This window comes from Rhinolophus sinicus, linkage group LG11 (genome assembly GCF_036562045.2).
Source record: "Rhinolophus sinicus isolate RSC01 linkage group LG11, ASM3656204v1, whole genome shotgun sequence".
NCBI lineage: Eukaryota > Metazoa > Chordata > Mammalia > Chiroptera > Rhinolophidae > Rhinolophus > Rhinolophus sinicus.
Window position 1 is genome coordinate 15,595,012 of NC_133760.1, and position 19,545 is coordinate 15,614,556.

The 19,545-nt window shown below is 55.2% G+C and overlaps 1 protein-coding gene across 1 annotated transcript; it reads right to left on the reverse strand.

The window, feature by feature from the left end:
- Positions 1-3,767: 3,767 nt before the first annotated feature.
- On the reverse strand, positions 3,768-19,284 carry KCTD15 (potassium channel tetramerization domain containing 15). The gene is made up of 7 exons (XM_019742742.2): positions 19,134-19,284; positions 17,428-17,523; positions 15,916-16,008; positions 15,103-15,278; positions 10,064-10,208; positions 7,418-7,723; positions 3,768-6,218 (listed from the first exon to the last, which is right to left on the reverse strand). Exons 3-7 carry the CDS (start codon positions 15,979-15,981, stop codon positions 6,060-6,062), a joined length of 852 nt encoding a protein of 283 aa, XP_019598301.1. The 5' UTR covers positions 15,982-16,008; positions 17,428-17,523; positions 19,134-19,284; the 3' UTR covers positions 3,768-6,059.
- Positions 19,285-19,545: the final 261 nt, after the last annotated feature.

Sequence of the window (19,545 nt, forward strand, 5' to 3'; positions counted from 1 at the left end):
GTGGGGACGTGGGAGAGCCTGAGAGGGACAGAGGAAGCAAGAGAGCAGGCGGTAGCCAAACGACTTTGTAGGCGGCACCCATCTGCCCACCTCTGTACTGCTCACAGCTAGTGCCCCTAAAGCCCACAGGACCTGAGTTTGCAACTCTGAGGGGAGGAAAGTGTTGTGAAGTGAAGCCAGCAGGAGAACAAAGGAGGATTTTCGCAGAGGGAGTCACCTTCCACTAAGGCCTCAGGGGCTGGGGAAGTGACTCACTGGGCCCCTGGGATGGACCCACCCATGGGGGCTCCCTGGGACTGAGACTGCAGTTCAGCTGCCCAAGCACAGGCCCCATGAGGTGGGGAAGGGACTGTCAGTCTCCTGCCTTAGTTGAATGTGGCCTCCCCAATGGTTCACCACCCCCAACACACACACCTCAGGAGCTGGTTTGTGTCCAGCCTGGGGGCGGCCCTGTGCTCACTGGGTACTGCTGGACGGGGCTGCTGCTGCTGCTGCTGCTGCAGCTGCCCAGGGCAATTGTAAGCTCAGTCCTCTCTGCCCAATCCTCACTCCTATTGGCCCAGCAGGGACCTGGGCTCCCCAACTTTCTGCAGAGCCACACTGCCCCCCTGTTGGAGTTAGGTCAAGGTGGCAATGTTGGCATCTGCCTCTGACCCAAGGCCCCCTGGACAACTGTGCTGAGAACTTGGAGCGTTCTCGCTGCACGCCCAGCTTCTTGGGCAGGGCAGTTGCACAACCTCCCCCAATTATGCTGCGAATACTGTGTGGCAACCAGGCGAGAATTCCAGGACCTTGTACATACTCGTACAAATCTGCCTGCCTGCTGTTTGGCTGCAGGGCGAGGTGTGTGTCTTTGTGGGCCTGGGGAAATGGGGGGTGTGTTCGCGTCCAAGAGGGTGTGCCCGCGTCCGGAGTAGGAGCTGCCACCCCACCCTGCCAGTGTAGACTACGTGCCCCAACCGTGGCTTCTTCGGGAGCCCTGGACTGGGTCCAGGACACAGAGGAGGAATCTCTGGTGACAGTCTAGACATGGGCTCTGAGCAGCAGGCTTGGCCGGGAGCAACTCCAGCTGGTGGTAGCTGGCGCACTTCCTGCGGGCTCCAGCCAGGGGTGTGGGGGTCTGTGTAGTTCTGGGGGCGGGGCAGTCATCCTTCAGGCGCTGGGACTTCCTGGCCCTGCCCAGGCTCCGCCCCTGCTCTTTTAAGACTGTCCTGGTTTGTGACATCTGTGTGAGGAGGTCCTCCACCTGTTATTCCAGAGACACTGGGTCAAGGAAGAGCATTGTCTAGCACCGGTGCCAGTTTGTCAGGCTTGGCCGTTCTGCGTAATGGAAAGAAAGACAAAAATCCAAATGCAGCTGACCTCCCGCCCTCACATTTGTCTTTCTTCCAGGCCTGTGCCTACCCCTTTCCTTCAGTCTCTCATTAGAATTTTGGAGAAGCCTGGTTCATTGTGGAGATGCCAGCTTTGAGGCCTGAGAGGTTTTGGGCCCTATGTGCAAGTCAGGGAATTTGGGGGTAATCCATGTTTGATGTCATGACGAACTTGAAAACTATGATATGGAAGGTTCTCTTCCAGATAACTTTACAGAGCCTCAAGTAAATGATGCTTGTGGGTAAACAAATGTCTTCTCTTAGCCTCACGGGTTGTTTTGCGCTCCACACACCTACAGAAACTCGCACATGCTGCCATCAATCCATGGCACATAAGGATCTTTGCAGCAAGCAGGAACCCTTTGGATAATGGATGTCGAAAGCCTCCAGTCACATCAAGTCAGTTATATGACCTTAATATTGTACACATTTTGTCCAAAACATCCTTCCACTGAGAGTAGGAGGGTGAAACTAGAAACAGAGCTTTTCCCTGTGGATAAATAGCAGCCAATGGGCAGCATGGATACACATCCCCAGGAGGGGCACCGTACCCCGAGGGGGGCCCTCACTCTGCCCTCAGCTCTTGTTTGGAGAGCTCACCATGGGTCAGGCAGTGCCTTGTTTGTCCAGCGCTGAGGCTCCGGGGAGGAGAGCTGCCAACCGGTGTCCCAAATAAGATCAGCTGGGGGCGAGGGGTTGGGGCTGTCCAGGGGCTGGGCTCTCCCTTCCACTGAAAACCCACAGAGAAATGCCGCTGGACTTATGAGGATGCGAGGCATAGACTGAGGCTAGGCCTGGAGGTCTAGGGAGAGTCCCTGGTCAGCCCTCCTTTCTGACCCTCAGCATTCACGGGGTGTTTTCCATTTAGGTCACTTCAGAAAACTCGGATGCTTCTAAGAGAACATCACCGCTAGTCTTGCTCCTGGCAGGAAGCTGCTCTTTGCTGCCACCAATACCTTTTTCTTTCTCTTGGTCCACAAAGGGCTACCTCCTGGGCCCCAATCTCCATCAAACTGTGACATCGTAATTCCTACAACGCCCCACTTCAGCGCAGGGTCAGGCTCAAGGCCAGCAGCTGCCCTCTCTGGATAACTGTTGTCCCTCCAGCTCTGTCTAGAGGTCCCCATTGAACCAAGCACCCCGCCTCAAACTGAAAATCCTCTGGCAGCCCCTGGTTTTGTATGTCCTACCTTGTCACCTACTTATGAGAAACTAATCTTTTGTGTCCTAGAGTGTCCTCCAGGGCCATTGCAGCTGTTTTGCCGTCTCCAGAGTCAGGAGGGAGGACAGAGCCCAGTGGGATGGGACCATCTTGGCAGGTCTGCCTCCTGGATGGGGAGGCGGGTAGTCCCTCTGACCCTGTGATCATTAGACTCTGCTGGGCACGGCTAACTTAGTCTTCCCTTGGTCAGGGTTCAATGAAAAGCGCATCCCCACTTCTCACATATGCGCTTCTTTGCCCCCTTTCCAAATGTACTAGTGGTTTGGTTCACACATACACACATGCAAAAATCAATATAGTGCAAAAGGCCCGCTCCACCCTGAACACAGGAGTCCAGGGTTGGGGTTTGGGAGATGAAGGAAGTCTGGAAGTCAGTGCCTGCACCGCCCTCACTCCCAGGTGTGCCAGCAGGGTACATGCTAGGCGCCTGGGGACCCCTCAGCTGCTTAGGGCTCAGCTCTCCACAGCAGCTCCTCAGATCAGGAAAGTTAAATACCAGGGACTTGGGCTACTCAAGGTCCTATTCAGTGGCCAAGCCAAGTCCCAAGTGTGCAGTGGTGGCTCCAAAATCACCTAAGCCAGCGTCCCTTCTTGTGGCTGCCTCAGTGGATTAGACACAAAGCGCTAGATCTGTGTTATAATTTATAAAATATCCTTTATTTATTCTTAGGAACACAGTCAAATGGTAGCTTAAAAAAAACAACAACACTTTTTAAAAGGTATTATTAGTGTTGTGACCTGGCTTTGAGCCCCATGTGATGACAGTGGCAGAAGCCACTGGCTACAGCTTTGCTGAGTTCTCTACTGCGCTGGCAGAAGTTTGGTGGGAAACAGGGAGGTGTTGGATCAGCTCTCTGTCCAGTTGCTTATAATAAAAAATTTAATTAGTTTTGAGGTTTATGAAGAGCAGAAGTAACATGTATAAATTGCTGGTATTTGATCAAAAGATTACTTACAATATAGTCATCCCAGGAAGTATATAAATGTTTTAAAGGCAAATTGATCATTTGTACTTATTGTTTATGGGACTATGTATATTAGAATTTTGGCATTACTATGGGAGAATAGTATTTCTCTAGATTCAGAAATTCCACAGTTTATGTGAAATTGTACTTCCTGATTTTACTTACTTTAAAGAAGAAATAAATTAAGAGTAACATTCAGTAAGGTACTTTTTTTTTAAGCACAACGGTTTACTCAAAAAGCTACTTTGCTTAAAAATGTTAGGGAAGCCCCACCAATCAGTAACCATGCTGGCTATCATACCAGAAAAATCCATGAACACACGCAACACTGAGCTATTTTCACAAGACTTCCTTTCTAATAAATACAACACTTTCTCCTCTCAGAATGTGAACCTCAGATGCCAAAATGCAGATGTGCCAGCTGGAGGTGCGTTGCTAAGCAAAGAAGGCTAGCAAGTCTGTCCAGCAAATTAGATTGTACAGCAGGATGACGTCTGCTTTGCAACCTCAGACAGGAAGCGGCTGTGCGCCTGTCCTCCAGGCAGGTCAAGACTGGTGGCCCTTACCGGGCATCTAAAAGTGTCCTCATGGGCTAGAACATAAGGGCTTTGAGGAAAAATACAAAAAGGCTCATTAAAATTAGAGGTCTACATTGAGTACCTTCAAACTCCTTCCCTTGGAAAGAGATGCACTGAGGTCTTGTGCTGCACTCGGGCGATCTGCCCACCTCATGCTGGGGGCTGCATGTTCCCGGCTGGCCTGAGCCATAGACTATCACCTTCTCCTACCACTCTGTGGGGCTCTAAGGAGGACTTCAATTTCAACCAAAAGCCAGAGGGAAAATCTCTATAACACTTACGACTGGGTCAGAAGCCCCTGGATACCTTCTGCCTGCCTTGCCCAGGTTCACAACCAGTGAGGGCTGTGAATAAGAATTCAGAATCCACGCTGCCCAGAGTGGATAAGCACAACAGTGAGGAAACACCCAAATGCAAAAAAAAAAAAAATTGCCAGCTCGGGACCCTGCGAGACTCTCCCCCAGCTAGCACTGCCGGTTCTTCCTTGATCTGAACTGAATGAACCAGGGGAGGACTCCCACCCGCAACACCCTCGCACAACATCCAGTCAGGAGACCGCTGCTGCTTCTGCACAGGACAGAGCCTCAGTCTTTTGCTTTATAGCATCATTTATGGCATGAACTAGGAACGCAGTGTGTTTACACAAACACGTGACATTGTACATCAGCATCTTTACAATATTAAAGGAGTCATATACAAGTCCACAGGCATCGTACAGGGCAGTGCAGGCGTGGCACCCCACTGAGCAGCTGTCTGCAGTTTTTCCACCAGGGGAAGAGCCAGTGCAGGCAAGCGTGACAAGGCCGGGGTGTCCATCTTTGGGCCTGTCTTCTGGGAGGCAGCAGCTCTATGAGGACCCCTTGGGGCCAGTCCTTGTTGGAATCTGGGGCCAAGAGCCCCAGGTATACCTGTGTCTGGGTCTTACGGGAAAGCTAGTATCACACGTTTAATTCAAATTCAGTGTGCATCTTCGTGTGGGAAAATCAGAGCTGAGGGCGGCTTCCTGAGGTGGGGCCCTAGAGGATGCTGCTGACATACGGGCCCCTTCACCATGGGGCCCATTCCTGAGGTAAGGATGCCATGTGGCCCTCTGGCTGGTCCGGATGGGGAGGGCCCAGGTGTGAGGACACACAAACAGGACTGGAAGCCCTTGGGCATTAGTGACCCACCAAGTGTGGCCTGTGCCCCAGGTGGCAGCAAAGGTGAGGGTCTCAGATGGTTCCCCAGCCATCCATTCCCCACACCGAACCACACTCCTCCCAGCAGCCCTGCCCCCGAGGGTCCTGCTTCAGCCCCTATAGCATTGCCCGCCTTGCAATTGTCCCTTGAGCAGGGACCAGAAGTCTCCAAGCCCCATTCTGGGCACCTGGGCCGGAGCGCCTGGCAGCTCTTCCACCATTGTGGCGTGTTGCACGTCTGACTGAGACCGGAGCACCAGATAAAGAAGTAATGGTCCTTTTACACCTCTCTGGCTTGTGTGGTTACAATTAGTTCCGTCTTAAATACTGTAGAAAAATAAGCCATCTCTGATGCAAGGAGACCCACTAGAGTCTGCCACACGTGGAGAAGGGGGAGCGGTCCTCTGCAGTGGGCTGGGGAGGCCTGTGCTGACCCCGCTGCAGCAGGCCCCAGGGCCTCCGAGTCTCTGCCCCAGGCTGGGGAGCTAAGGGCCCAGGGAATTGGTGGCAGAGTTCCCACCAAGGCATCTTTGGGTCACATCAACAGTCCTTCAGTAGGCACGCCTCCAGCACCCCACATTCTGTTGCCATGACATTTGGGGCTCCCTGGGCCAGCGTTATACTCTCCAGCCCCATTTTCAGTCCCACCACTAAGCAGGTATAGGCAGAACTCCCCAGCACTGTTTCCAGGTACCTGGGCTGTCCCCAGGTCCAAGGGCCTCAGGTGGGCATTGAGGCAGGGCCTAGTCCAGGGGCTCCTGCTTTATCCGGACAGCGGTAGGGGTGGGCTGTGGTCGCCGTTCCTCCCGGCAAAGCACATACTCGCTGAACTGGGAGGAGTCCACGCCGCCCCCGCAGGATGCGGCCATGCTAAAACCCCTCTGGAACAGCCTCTCCAGGACCTGCCAGGGAAGAAAGGAGGGTCAGCAATGCCCAGCTGCCAGTCTGCCTGGCTTGGCCTGGTGGAAGGTAGCCAGGGCAAGCTACCGTCTCCTGTTATGATCTCAAGTCTCACAATAGAGGTCCCTGAGAACCACCAGATGGGCAAACACAGGCGGGACAGAAGCAGCCAGGGCCCCTCAAGTGACCAAACCTCAGTGGGATACCCCACCTTGCTGCCTCAGGGGGCCATAGTCTTGATTCAGGGAGGCAGAAAGAGCCTTTGGGTCCCTTGTCTCTTCTCCAGGGTGTAACCTGATCCTCACTCTCCAGACACAAGGTCCCAGGGCCCCTCCTCACTGAGGCCTGCCCCAATAATAGAGAGACCCTGCCCCCAGCCTCTGGGCAGCCACCTGCTTCCCAGAGCTGCTTTGAGGCCTGGGGGCTCATCAGCTCAAGGGAGCTGGGGGTGGAGAGGAGGAGGAGTCTTCTCTGTGTTTGAGTCTCTACAGGCCTCCATGTCCACATGGGCTGGTGCCTCTGTGAGGGTGGGGTCTGGTTACTGTGTCCCATACCTGTGTCCTGCAGCTAGCAAGTTCTGACTGACAGCCTGTGGAATGTATGCATTGCGGGGGAGGGGAACTTGCCACACAAAGTCTACTCTTTCTGCCCCATGCCTGAAACAGGATTCTGCTCCTGGGTCTGGAAGAGTTGGTGGAAAATAGGCCCCACTCCATCCTGGGCTTCCCAACTCTTAGACCCATTTAGGGAAAGCCTTTCTAGAAACACCCTGGGCAGCTGGATGAGGTGCCTATGGCTCAGGTCAGCTGGATGAGGAAGGGGCTCCAGGCCACCTCCACTCTCAGCCTTTGTTTGACCTGCTGCTCCTGTTGCCTGGGTTTAGTATGAATCCAAACTCAGACTCTGGGAGTCAAATGAAGCACACTTTGTTGAAAGTACTCTGGACAATTTTTATAGAACATCCTTTTGGGGAAAAAAAAAAGAGCAAGGATCAATTTTTTTAAGTCCATCCCCCAGGCGCCATCATTTAATTATGAGCAGGATATAAATTATGCATCCACGCATTGTTGCCTTTTCTGTGAGCTGGCAAGGAGGGCTTCGCCATTTCAGGGACCAGGGACCATGCCTCCCTCCGTCTCTCTGCTGCCGGAGGGCTTTAGGGAGGCAGGGGTGAGGTGGATGGGGCAGGTACAACCCTCACCTGTACTGAGTTGAGCCGACAGTAGCCATTGAGCGGGAAGCGGATGACATGGGTGGGGTCCTGGTTCCAGCCCGCATTGACAGAGTTGCACATGACGTCCCCGGTCTCAGGAAAGACCTCCTCGATCAGGGCTTTCTCGCCACTGAGCGCAATCCGCTCACCCAGGTCCGGTGTGACCCGCACCACCAGGCAGTCACAGGCTCGGCTACGGCGCCGCTGCTCCTGGTCCTGCTGCCAGCGCTCCAGCTCACGCACCATGGGCTGCAACTGGTAGTACCGTGCCTCCTCGTACAGCAGGCTGAAGTCCTGTAGGAAAGCACAAACAGGATAGGGGGAGGTGGGGGACCTCCTCTCACTCTTCTAGGGAACTGCGACACCCCTCTTTCCCCTGCACAGTGTGGAGTGGGATAGTTGCGCCCATTGTACAGATGGGGAAAATGAGGCTCAAGTAATTGTGTGCAAGCACAAGGGAAGCAGCTGGTGTGCACCAGTACAAGACCTCCTGAGCCCTTCCTTCTAGCCCTAAGCACTCAGGGAGGCTTCATCTCTCTGGAGCAAAGAGAAACCTATGGAAACACCAGGAGGCTAGACTAGAGGAGACTCAGGTTATATCTGTGCCTGGGGATCTACTGCCTTCTCAAAATCCCAGAGGGGAGAGTCTCACCTGCCCTGGAGGAGCGCACAGACCAGCAGGGAGGCAGAATAGACCTGCCTCGGCTGGATGCTCGGCAACCTCACCTTCGAGCCCTGAGGACCTGCCCACCAGTGGCGATCTCCTCAGAACCTCAGGTTCCTCTTCTAGCAAATGGATGTAGACACCCAGGTCAGAGAAGGGGTAAGGATTTTAAAGGACAACAGGCTCTACCAAGTGCCTGGCCGGCCCCTGCCCTAGCAGGCTGTGTGAGGACGGGTCTGGGGTAGGGAGCCCATCTCTCACCAGGCAGGCAGCCCCCTCCCTGGCTGGACAGGCTCACACTAACTGTTCCTCAAACACATGCCTACCCACACCTGCCCCAGCCCTGCGTAGCCAAGGACCCATGACTCATGCCACTCAGTGGGGCTCAGCGCAAGGTCTGCTGGTGAGCCTGAGGACCCTTGGAGGACAGGAAAGGAAGCCCAACACCAAAGCAGGGCCTCCCCTCCCACCTGCTGGCCGCAGCCTATGGAACCGCCCTGAAGGAGGCCGCCAGTCAGGGACCCATCCTGTCCCTCCAGAGGGGTTCCACCCTGGGCCTCTGCTCTTATCTGCTCCTTAAGTGATATGTGCACACCAAACAACCCTCACACCTTTCCTCATAACCCAGAACATCTCCACCCAACACCCTACTAGCCATTCCATGCAGGAGTTGGGTGTCACTCTCCCCAGCCTGTTTCACCCCTGGGCCTGAACACACCTACTCAGACAGAAGCCGCAGGCCCAGAGGCACCCTTAAGTGTAACCTGACACTTTGCTCCATCTTCCCAGCCTTCACCCTGGTCCACAGCCTTCAAAAAAAAAAAAAACCTCCCTTGGCCAGTTCCCACCTCCCATCCCCCACCCTCCCCACATCCTTCTCTACACAATAGCCAGGGCAATCAATTTGCAAATCTTATCATCGTTCCCCTAAGTCCGACCAATCTACTGCATTCAAGGTAAAATGCCAAAAGCTGAGCCAGCCTCCAAGGTCCCGACAGTGAACAGCGGCCTCCCTTCCAGCCCTGCCCCTCCCAGTCCGTACAGCCCCAGGCTGACACCTCTCCAGTTCTGGAAGGTACTGCTCCTGGCCACCCCACCTCCTAGCCAAGGTCCTCATACCTGTCTGTCCCCCCTCTCCTCCTTAAGCTGCCCAGAGAAACATCCTTTCCTCACGCCTGCCCCACCCTCCGCCCGACCAGGTTTCTATGGTTCCCTCTCACAACACTCTTTACTTTGAAGCATTTGCCTCTGTGGAATTCAAGTGTTTTTCGTTCAACATCTGTCTTCCCACTAGACCACAAGTGCTATGGGGACAGGACTGCCTTGTTTCAGCCGGGGTCTGGTTGTTGGCACCCAGTAACTTAGATGGAGGACAGAACAGCCCCAGGACCACTGGTTCTCTGGAAGCTGGAGGGAAGGAAGGAAAGAAGGAAGGAAGGAAGGAAGGAAGGAAGGAAGGAAGGAAGGAAGGAAGGAAGGAAAGAAGTTAGGGAGGAAGGAAGGAGTTGCAATCCAGCGTGGCCCAGGCCTGAGTTTCCTTCCTTCAGGATCCCTGGTGCCACAGACGGACCCAGCATTGAGGCAAAGGATTCTCGGAACGCGGACAGGTTCACTCCAAGACCTGGGGTATTTGGTCTGGATCTGGGTTTTACCCCTATACATTGTCAACAAGGAACAGATTTACGAGCCTCTAACTCCTGTAACTCCAGCACACAACAGCCCTTCAACATGACAAACATGAAACCAGAGTAAGTGCCGCTGCTGCTGCTTAATTGTTGTTACACCCTGATAAATAAGCTAAAAATGTGAGAAAACAAAATTAGTTTAGAAAAACTGATTTAGCCCTTGGCTTCATCGCTTAACTTTTTATGGTTGCCATGACGACCATGGGTCCATTTATTAAGTCACAGCGTCCCCTGTGTAATGCCACCGCACAGGCAGCGCTGGGAAGCCACCAGCTGCGGACTTACCTTGAAGTCATCTGGTAGCAGCAGTTTCGATGTCCGCAGGAAGCTCAGGACGTAGCGGAAAATCTCCCCATCCCGGTCAATAAAATAATGTTGCTTCAAACTGTCCAGGACGATGGGTTCAGTGCCATTGAAGAGGCGACTTATTCTGGGAGAGATGGAGGGTGGGATGTCTGATGGAAGGGCTAGTCCCCCTGACTCGCCTCCACTCCTTAGGGACCACCCTGCTGGATGGGCGAGGGGCCTTACATCAGTGACTCTGGGACTGTGCCAAGCCTGACAGATGTCTGCACACACCAGAGGCAGCCAGGCCACGGTCAGACAGGACACTGGCACAACAAACAGCACATGCCACACACCCGACCTACACACACAAGCCACAGCCAGAGAGAGAGACACACCCCGCTGCAAACGCCTGCCCGCCAACACATTACAGGCCTGGAAAACTACATCAAGACACAGATACAGCCTCCTTGCCTCCCCTTAAACCCTTGCCAGACAGACCCACCCAGGAAACTCCCACCGACCATCAGACATCCCAGCCCATAGCCACATACCCAGTAAACACATGTAAACCATCAGACAGTCTTGGGTCCCCCACAACCACTTCACTCAATCCACATGGCTGAGCATCAGATGTGACACACCTGGGCAACAGGCACAGGGTCACATGGTTCCTTCCCTTGCAACACATAAATCACAGGCAGACCCAGACACATCCTGGCAAAGGACACACCAGCCAACATGAGCCAACCAGAGACACAGCTATGCATATGCAACAAACTGACAGACAAACCAACACCCACTAACTCAGGGAGCCCTAGGGGAGATGTGAGGCAGCAGAAGTTTCTGCACACAGGCCTGCGTACCACCGTGCACACACACCACAGTACACACATCACTGTGTACACACAGTGTAGGCACGTGCACCACAAAGCACAAAAATGTGCATACCTGAGAGGGGTCTGGGAAGGGAGACAGGTCCCAGCACCCTGTCCTCTGAAGGAAGGGCAGTGGTTCTGACAGAAACGCAGGAGCTCTTCGGGAGCTCCTGAGGCCTGTCCCCATGCACTCCAGGGAGGAGGAACCAGGCCTCAGAGCCACAGCTTCGGCCTCCCCAGCACTCAGGGTGGCAAGCTCTGGGTTGGCTACCTTCCCCTGCAGACCCCAGGCCCAGCTGTGGACAATTAGGAGCCACAAAGAGGGCTGGGGACAGCCAAGAGCTTGGCTCAGAAACAGGAAGGAAGTTGGCAGGGTTTTCCCAGTGACAGCACCTCTAGACACCCTTCTGCAGGCAGGGTCACACACTTGTCCACAACGAGACCCTGCCAAGGCGGCAGCTCGTCTGCACAGCCTGGGAGAAGGGGAGGCCGGACCTGAGACTCGGGCCTTCCAGTCCAGCCTGCGCAAGCGGATGCCTAAGCCCCCTCACTCTCTGCCTGTACCTGCGTGGACCTTCCAGGGAGGAGCTCCTCTCCCCCAGCAGCCCAGTCCTGTCCCCAATCCGGTTCACCTCCCCTGAGGCCCTGCCCTACCCGTCATTCTGCACCAGAGCACGTGAACTGAGCAGAAGCTGAGGGGTTAGAGTCCCAGTGTCTCCCTCGGGGCCTCTCATCTACACTGTCCCCGACTCTGGTGGCCTGGCACATTCAGGCATCGGCCATGAGGGTCTGCCCAGGTGTGGAGTAGAGATGTAGTCACCTGTTCTCACTCTGGGGACATGGCCCAGCCTCTGTCGCAGTGGGGCTGTATAAAAGGGCTGCCTCCTGGATGGGCATAAGCAGGTCAGAGCCTGTGGTGAGGTGTGAAGAGACCTGAACCTGTGGAAATAGCGCTGCAGTCACCAAGATACACTCATCTCAGTGCCACAGGCCATCGAGCCCTATCAAACTCCTTAGGCCTGGCAACAACGGTACCGGGGGACACAGCCCTAATGGAAAACCTTGTGGGCTCCATGGCCTGTGCCAGCCCTCAGAGCCCCTAAGACCTGGCCTCAGCAGAGCCTGGGCATTCAAATGTCAGACTGAGGGCCACCCACCATCCCTGGAGACAGATGGGATTGAGCAAGGCTGTCAGGGGCCACGGGCAGTCATCAGCAAACAGCCAAGGGCCCCGACATGGCACCAACAGAAAGTAAAAGCCACATCCACAGGTGAAAGAGCAAGTCCGAAGCCTCAGCCTCCCAGGGGAACTTTCTCCACCCTTCCTGGTTGAGCTCAAACATTGTGCAGCAAGCAATGCTCTAGGTTTGGCTGTGTTGCAAACACCTCTGATGTCAGAGCTGGCTGGGGCTCCAGACCATCCTGTCAATCTACAGTTCTCTGGATCCACCCACCTTCCAGGGCTGGCTGGGTTCTAGGTTGTCTTATTGTTCCAAAGCTAGAAGATTCTCAATCTGCCTTATTTCAGGACTGGCTGTTTCTAGAGCTCTCCATGGTTCAGTGTATCTTTACAGGACCAAGGTCTTTCATGCCCTTGGGGTTTGAGGCTACCAAGGATGTGAGCAGGTTGAAGGAAGCTTAGGTCAGTCACCTGTGCAAAGGAGTCCGAGACACTTCCAGGGTCTTAAGAGACAGCTCCTGCCCCAGGCCACCCTCTGACGGAGGCTTTAGGGCTTGGGTTACCAACTTCAGAAGTTTGGTTCCAATTTCCTCAATGTTTCAGTGGAAGGTTTTATTAGTTTAGAAGCTCCTGGCCATCTCCGTTTGTTGTTTCCCACCGCCAGGATGGACGTGAGAGGGAAGCTACGATGGCAGCAGCTAAACTACATCCAGCAGGCACAAACCAGCAAGGTGTCAGTCCCAGGGAGTCTCCTCCCAGCCCCCTTCAGCTGTGCTCGGCTGTCTCAGGGCAATGACTGACAGCTGATCCTGGGCCAAACAGCAGTGGCACCTGTTCCTTGTGTTGGAGCCACTCTGACCAGCCAAGAACCAGAAGCCCAGGCATAGCTCTGGGGGCAGGGACCCAAGGGTCTGGTGGCACGAGCCCCTGGTCTCACAGCACTGTCCAGCGTAGGACTTTGCTGACATCCAGCAGCCCCCCAGGGGACCTTAGGGCTTTGAATTCTCCCTCTCCAGGTGACTCACAAAATGACACCGGGTGAGGGATTGCTCTTGCTTTCCAGAATTGGTGAAAAAAAAAAAGATTTTTCATTTAAATGATTCATTCAAAGATGGACGAAAGATCTGAGGGGGCTTTGCCAGTATAGCTGCCCAACGCACTTTTCAGGCCTGGCCTGACCCACTGTCCCGACACTCCTACAGGTCACATAACCCCCTGGCCTCTTAGGCCAAAACTTCAGGCCAGGGGAGCAGGTCTCCCATGAGCCAGATGCTATCCAGGCAGAACAGTAGATTCATCGGGACCCCCAGCCTCAGGAAAGAATGCAGACCGCCAGCCCCTCTGGGCCCCAGCTCCCCAGCGGGATGGGTGAGGAGCAGCTGCACTGTGGGTCTGGGTGGGGGGAGGCCCACCCCCTGCCCTTCCTGCTCCCATGCAGCAGCCTGGAGACAATAATGAGGAGGCCATTCTCTGTGGGCCTGGGCTGCGATTACTCCAGACAGGCAAGTTTCTGATTTCAGGAAACTCTTCAGAGAGGCTGTGGGCAAGGGTTTTATGAATTTCACTCACAAATGTTGTCAACCGATTAAGGGGTGATCTATCTCAAACAACTCGGGAATGCCACAGAGGGAAAAATTGAAATTAAATAAGCTGAATCCATCTCCCGTCCTAGACAGGGCTCTGCAAGCCAGCGCTCAAGCCGGCACTGCTGATGTGGTCTCATGGCTGCCACCCCCCACCCCAAGGCCCCAAGTTCCCAAGTGCCCCAGGCCTAGCCTCTGTTGGGCTGAGGGAATGAAGCCTCAACTGCTCTCTGTCCCCCAGATGCCCCAGATTCTGAACTGGACATTGCCTCCACCTCAACGTTCCCTCTCGAGGAGCACCTCAGCCCCCAGGAGGGGTCCCCGCTGGCCCCCCACCAGCTGAAGCAGCCACCACCTCTAAGCTCTGAGCAAGCACACTGGCGACGAGGCAGCCTGACAAGAAAGCTTCCAGAGATGATCCCGCAGTGTCTGGGGGATTAATTAACTCCTCTTGCTATTTTCAATGTATAAAACAGGGGCGACGCCGGGCAGCCGCGGCCCCCCCCCCCCACTGCTCAGCCCTCAGCAGTGGCCGCCTCACCGTGCCAGGAGCAAGCAGCTGCAGGACCGGCAAGCAGCACGTAGCATCACCTCCGGGAGAGGCTCACAGAGACCCATCCCAGCTCGGGCCAATGAGAAACCAGGTCTGCCCGTGGGAGCGAAATGCCCAAGAGGCAAGAGCAGAAGAGTCAGCAGTGCCCAAGGCCTCCTACAGATGGGCCCATGAGGCAGGAGCACCAGGGAGCTTGGCAAGGTGCGAGGGTTCTGGTCAGAGACGCTATTTGTGGTGATGGGGTTATGAGGCTCATGCTTCTCTGTAGCCCCAGATATCCCTAAACACCCGGGAATTCCTAGCAGTCACTGCAACCCACCCCTCTTCAAGGGTGCCTGTTGCCAGACCTAAGGGTCCATCCCAACAGGCAAAGATGGCAAATTGCAGCTTTCCTCCTCCTTCCCTTTACATGCTTTCCCAAGGGTTAGAATCGGAAGTAGGATTAAATACTTCTCCCTGACTCGACTCCAAGTATACAGCATTGCTCACAAGTGATCGCTGCAAAGGCCAGGCCTGAGTCCCACTCAGGAGGAACCTGAAGGTATGTGAGATTCCCCAACAGCTGCTGGCCAGCTTCAGGTGGGGTTGGCTCTGAATAAGTGGCTTCTGCCAGAAGCTCCACCCAGCACTACCAATGCTACCAGCTCAGGGTCACAAGTCCCTGTGCAAAGCAGCCTTCAACATGCAGATTCGGCCTCCCAAACGCTAGTTCTCCGGGTCTGTATTCGTGAGTGGTCCCTGGAGAGCCCCGTGTGTTGGCTGGCAGAGGAGACAGGCCCCACTGAGAGCAGGCTGCAAGTGCCGTCAGTCATCGTGCCAAGCCTGGTGTGACAGTGGGCTCTTACCTGGAGTCGGGGTACTTGGTGAGTGTGGCCAGGCTGCTGGTGTACATGTGGCCACCCACGTCGATATGCACAGGTGCGTTGGACTTGGTGAGCTGGGCTGGCAGTGGGATCCCCTGGGCGGCCAGGGGAGACACGGGTGACCGGGTGAGAGACAACCGGGACATGCTTCCTCCCTCCTGGGTACGGAAACAAGGTACAAAAAGAGTTTCTTCACAACAGAGCTGTGCACTCCCTTTATTGCCAATGTGATCACAGATCTAATCAGATCACTTGTGCCTGTGCCTGATCCCATATTCAGCTGACAAATTGTGGCCACCACTGTAATTAAGTGTATTTGCATCATTTTCTTCCGAGTACCAGCAGGAACAAGAAAGATGCTTATTAGCAATAAGAAATCAAGAAAAAAAATTTTTCAAGGTGTCAGCCTCCAGGGGGGCATAAAACAAACTGCAAAATTCTAATTAAAGGTCGCGGGCTTATGTGTTAGATGTGAAATATCCCCTGACAAACGAATCACCAATTTGTGAATTGGGATTCAGGGGTTTTTGCAAGTTTGTCTCAGTAACGAGACACCTCTAAATTAGTGACTTCCTCAGCACCTAAGGCGTTGAGTTTTATACATGTAGTAAATTTCACATCAAATTAAGAGCATTTTTGTTTCAAAAAATACATAATCGTACAGCCAGTCAACAGCCATCTCTTGAATGCCGCAGCTGTGAGGAAGGGCAGCCAGGGCACCGGCGAGCAGGTGCTCAGGAAGAGGGCAAAGAGGTGGCCACCAGCCGCTGACCAGCCCACCCTGCAGGCTCTCACCGCGGTGCCGGCGCTGCCTTGGGCGTGAAGCGAGGACCCGCTCGGCCGCTCCTTGCGGTGAGGCATCTAGTCTTCCATTGCTGCCCGGAGTATCTGTGGGAAGCACCGACAAACCAGAGAGGGTTTACTCCTCAGTAGTCGTGGGTGCTGTGTATCCCATGGAGTCAGACACTTATAATAGTCCTTTCTGGACCCCATGCCGTACCACACAGCGTTCTCTAAATTCCACCCACCACTATCTTGTTCCCATACCCCAAAGCATGCCTCTGGGCTACAGCAAATGACTTGCGAGCGCACACATACACAAATACACACACACACACACTCTCTCTCACGTGTTTTCTGGGCAGTTCCATGTCTGCTAATTCAGCTAATGACAATACTGAAACATATGCTCACCATAATTGCCCCGAAATGTTTCAGAACAAATCTGATTTTCCTGGTATTTTGGTTGAGAGCCATGTTACCAAGCGTGTCTCCTCTTGCATCAGCAGAGAACCCTGTGGACCACTGGTCAGGGATTATCCCCCACCCTCCATGGGCCCAGGACCTCTCAGACCCCCAGAATGGTCTGATCTGTGCTTAAGTCCCCCCTAGGGATCACACTCCTAAGGCATCAGAGAGCTGGCCAGAAGCTCTCTGACAGCCTCTTGGCAAATGGACCCTATCTCCTGCTCCTCCCCAGTCACTTAGCGCCTTTCTGCTCCACAGCCACCTGAAATGACTGTCCTTCAGTCTCTAGAAGGCACCCAGGGCATTCTACGGGCCCTATGCAGGAGGGCAGAGAAGAGCGGGTTTATGTAGCCCTTTCCAATGACTTGGTGCTGTCTCATGGGGTGGGAGGTATGCATAGTGAATGTCACCGTCCCCACTGGCTTCCACAAGCTTAACCGGGACTTGTTTCTCAAAACCCTCAGGAAGCAATCTCCCTTAAGAGTTGACTTTGTGCCTTGAAATACAATATCCAATTTTGAAACATGGACCAAGGTCCAATGGGCATCAAATCCTGCAAATTTAAGATGACTCTCCTAGGATTTGTTCTGCCGTCAGTGTCCTGGCAAGTTCCCTAACATGAAACTGGGTGGGGGTAGGGGTTTGCTATTAGCAGACAGAGATGTTTAATTTATACCCTCACTGGGGGCTGCTCAGGGTATGCTGCTTTTGGCATTCTTGAGTTCCAGTTAGCTTAAAAAGAAAAAAGCAGGTCACTTTTCTCAAGGAAGTTCTGAGAAACCAAAACAAATTTCAGGAATGGGTTATCCTGCCCTGGGAGGCTCTGCTGGGTGAAGAGTCAGAAGGAAAGCCATACTGAGGATAAACTATGCTGGAAGGAATTCTGATGACTATGCTATCATAGCAGACTGCACAATGTTTCCCCCCACTACCAGGGCACTGCTCAAAAGTGACATTTAACACCAAGTACCCTTCACAAAAGCTGCTCAGTCCGGTTCTCTCCCAGCCTCTTTTCCATTGCAAGCACAACCTGATGTTCATGGCAAACGGGAAACTCACCATTGGAAGCCCCAGGCTTTACGCCTTGACCCGAACCTCCACGGCTCCCTCCGACCAACGCATCTGTGCTGGACAACCCTTTCCCCGAGACCACTGCTGAGGTCAGAAGCATAAAGTGGATGCAGTAAGAGATACAAGTTCATTCCGCCAACACCAGCACAAATCCATGACCCAGCCCCAGCACCACGGCCCTCCCAAGACAGCCTGTTGCAGGGGCCTCGGCGGTGGTGTGCGCGAGAGCTGGCTGGGTATTGACCCGCTTCTCAGAGCTGCGGCGGGAGCCCCGGGTCCCGCGCCCGCCCGCCCGCCACCGAGCCCCGCCCGCCAGAGCAGAGGGAAGCGAGCAGAATGCCACGCTCATTTACACACAAAATGATTTTGTGTCCCATTGTGCTCGCAGTTGTTCAGCTCTCTGGGGGTGATTAAACTGGCTGAGCTGCGGCAGCTTGAGACGATTTCACTAAATCGCTTCTTCGTGAAGTTGCTTCCTTGGTAAGCTATTATTTTAACCATAAAAGGTAAACAGAAGGCGCCTCCCGAGCTCCCTTCAGCTCTGCGCCCTGGGCGCCAGCCCGGAGGCGAGACTGCCAGAGGCCCGCAGAATTGTTCAGGGGGTAAGTCGGAAGGGAAGCCAGCGGGCCACCTGGTGCGCGCCAGCCCAGTGGTGGACCCCGCCGGCCGGCGGATGTGAACTTCGGGTCGCCAGAAGCCGACTGGGCCGAGGCCGGCAGTGCCGCAGGGCGGGGGTGTCCGGGGAACCCGAAGAGCCTGGCAGGGTGGGGAGGGCTGTGCGGTGGAGGCGGGGCGGAGGATAAAGTTAAATCAAGAGGCAGACACTTAGAGACCACAGATGGGAAGCTCGCCTAATTAAGGACGTTAAAAGCGCTTTTGTTCTCAAAGTTTATTGTTGGCGGGATTTAAAAAAATTAATTGAAACTAATGCTGTTATTCAATGCAGTTAAATTCCTTCATGCACATTTGAGATAGGTAGTGAAAACTTGAAGCTTATTTTCCTGCAGAAAGGGGTGGGGGGCGCGGGAAAACCGAAAGGCGCTTCGGTTACAGGAGAAGGGGGGATGCTTGGGACTGTGTGCCCGGTGCGCACGTCCAGGCACTGAGTACCCGCCGGCAGCAGGAATCCAGGGGCGGCGATCGCGTCTCAATGCGGCCCACCCCGGAGCCCCAAGCCCCGCGCGCCTGGGACAACCACCAGCGCGCCTGCCCCTCTTGCCTCGTTTCGGACTCCGGGGGTGGGCCTCAGAGGACGCACATCTGTCCCGTTAGAGACTTTTTCTCTCTCTGATTTGAGCGCCAAGCCGGGCCCTGTCCGCCCCGAAGCCCCAGCTGCGTGAGCCGGGTTCTGACCCCGGAAACTCGCCGGCCCGGCAGGGTGCTGAGCCTTGCACTGAGGCCCGAGTGCTGGGACCTGCACCCGCCCCCCCCCGCCCCCTCTCAGCCCCGCGCGGCAGGAAGCGCTGAACCCGCCCGCGTGGGGAGGGTCTACCCGCGGCCCGGGCCAGCCCACGTGGGCAATCCCCCCTCCCTCTCCAGGCCTTTGTGCTGGGTGCCCCCACCACCCAGCACCGGGACAAAGCAGTCGACCCGCCCAGGTCCGAACCCCGGCCAGGGCGACTTTCTCCATATTGCAGCCACTTTGGGGACAGGGGTGAACGGCGCTGAGCAGTGGCCACCCGCGCGGGGCTTACCTTGGAGCCGGAGCGGGGGATCGGGCTCGGTCACAGCCCCCGCCCCCCGCAGCCGCCGGTCTCCGGCGCCGGGCGAAGCCTCGCCGCCTGTGCTCGCTGCGCGGGTCGCTCCGGTCTCGTCCTGGAGTTACTTTCTCTCTCGCCCCCAACCCTCCCCCCCACCCACCCCTCCCGCCCCGGCCCCCGCTTCGCGCAGCCCCTCACGGCGCGGCGCGCCGGGGCCTCCCCTCCCCGCCCTCCCCTCTCCTCCTCCCCTCCTCGCGGCCGCCGCCGCCGCCGCCTCCTCCTCTTCGCGCCGCTCTCCCGCTGCCCTCCCGCGGCTCCCACCCCCTCTCCTCCCTCCTCTCTCTCCAGCCGCCTTCCTGGATTGCTGGCGAGAAAACCAGCTCCCTACCCCAGTTCGTGGCCCGTG

Excerpts from the sequence above, each read along its gene's own strand:
- KCTD15 (XM_019742742.2), bottom strand. The coding sequence starts at position 15,981 with ATGCCTCACCGCAAGGAGCGGCCGAGCGGGTCCTCGCTTCACGCCCAA. Across the intron at positions 7,724-10,063 it reads TGCTACCAGATGACTTCAAG|GACTTCAGCCTGCTGTACGA; the intron begins GTAAGTCCGCAG and ends GCTTTCCTACAG. Across the intron at positions 6,219-7,417 it reads GTCGGCTCAACTCAGTACAG|GTCCTGGAGAGGCTGTTCCA; the intron begins GTGAGGGTTGTA and ends CTTCCCTGGCAG.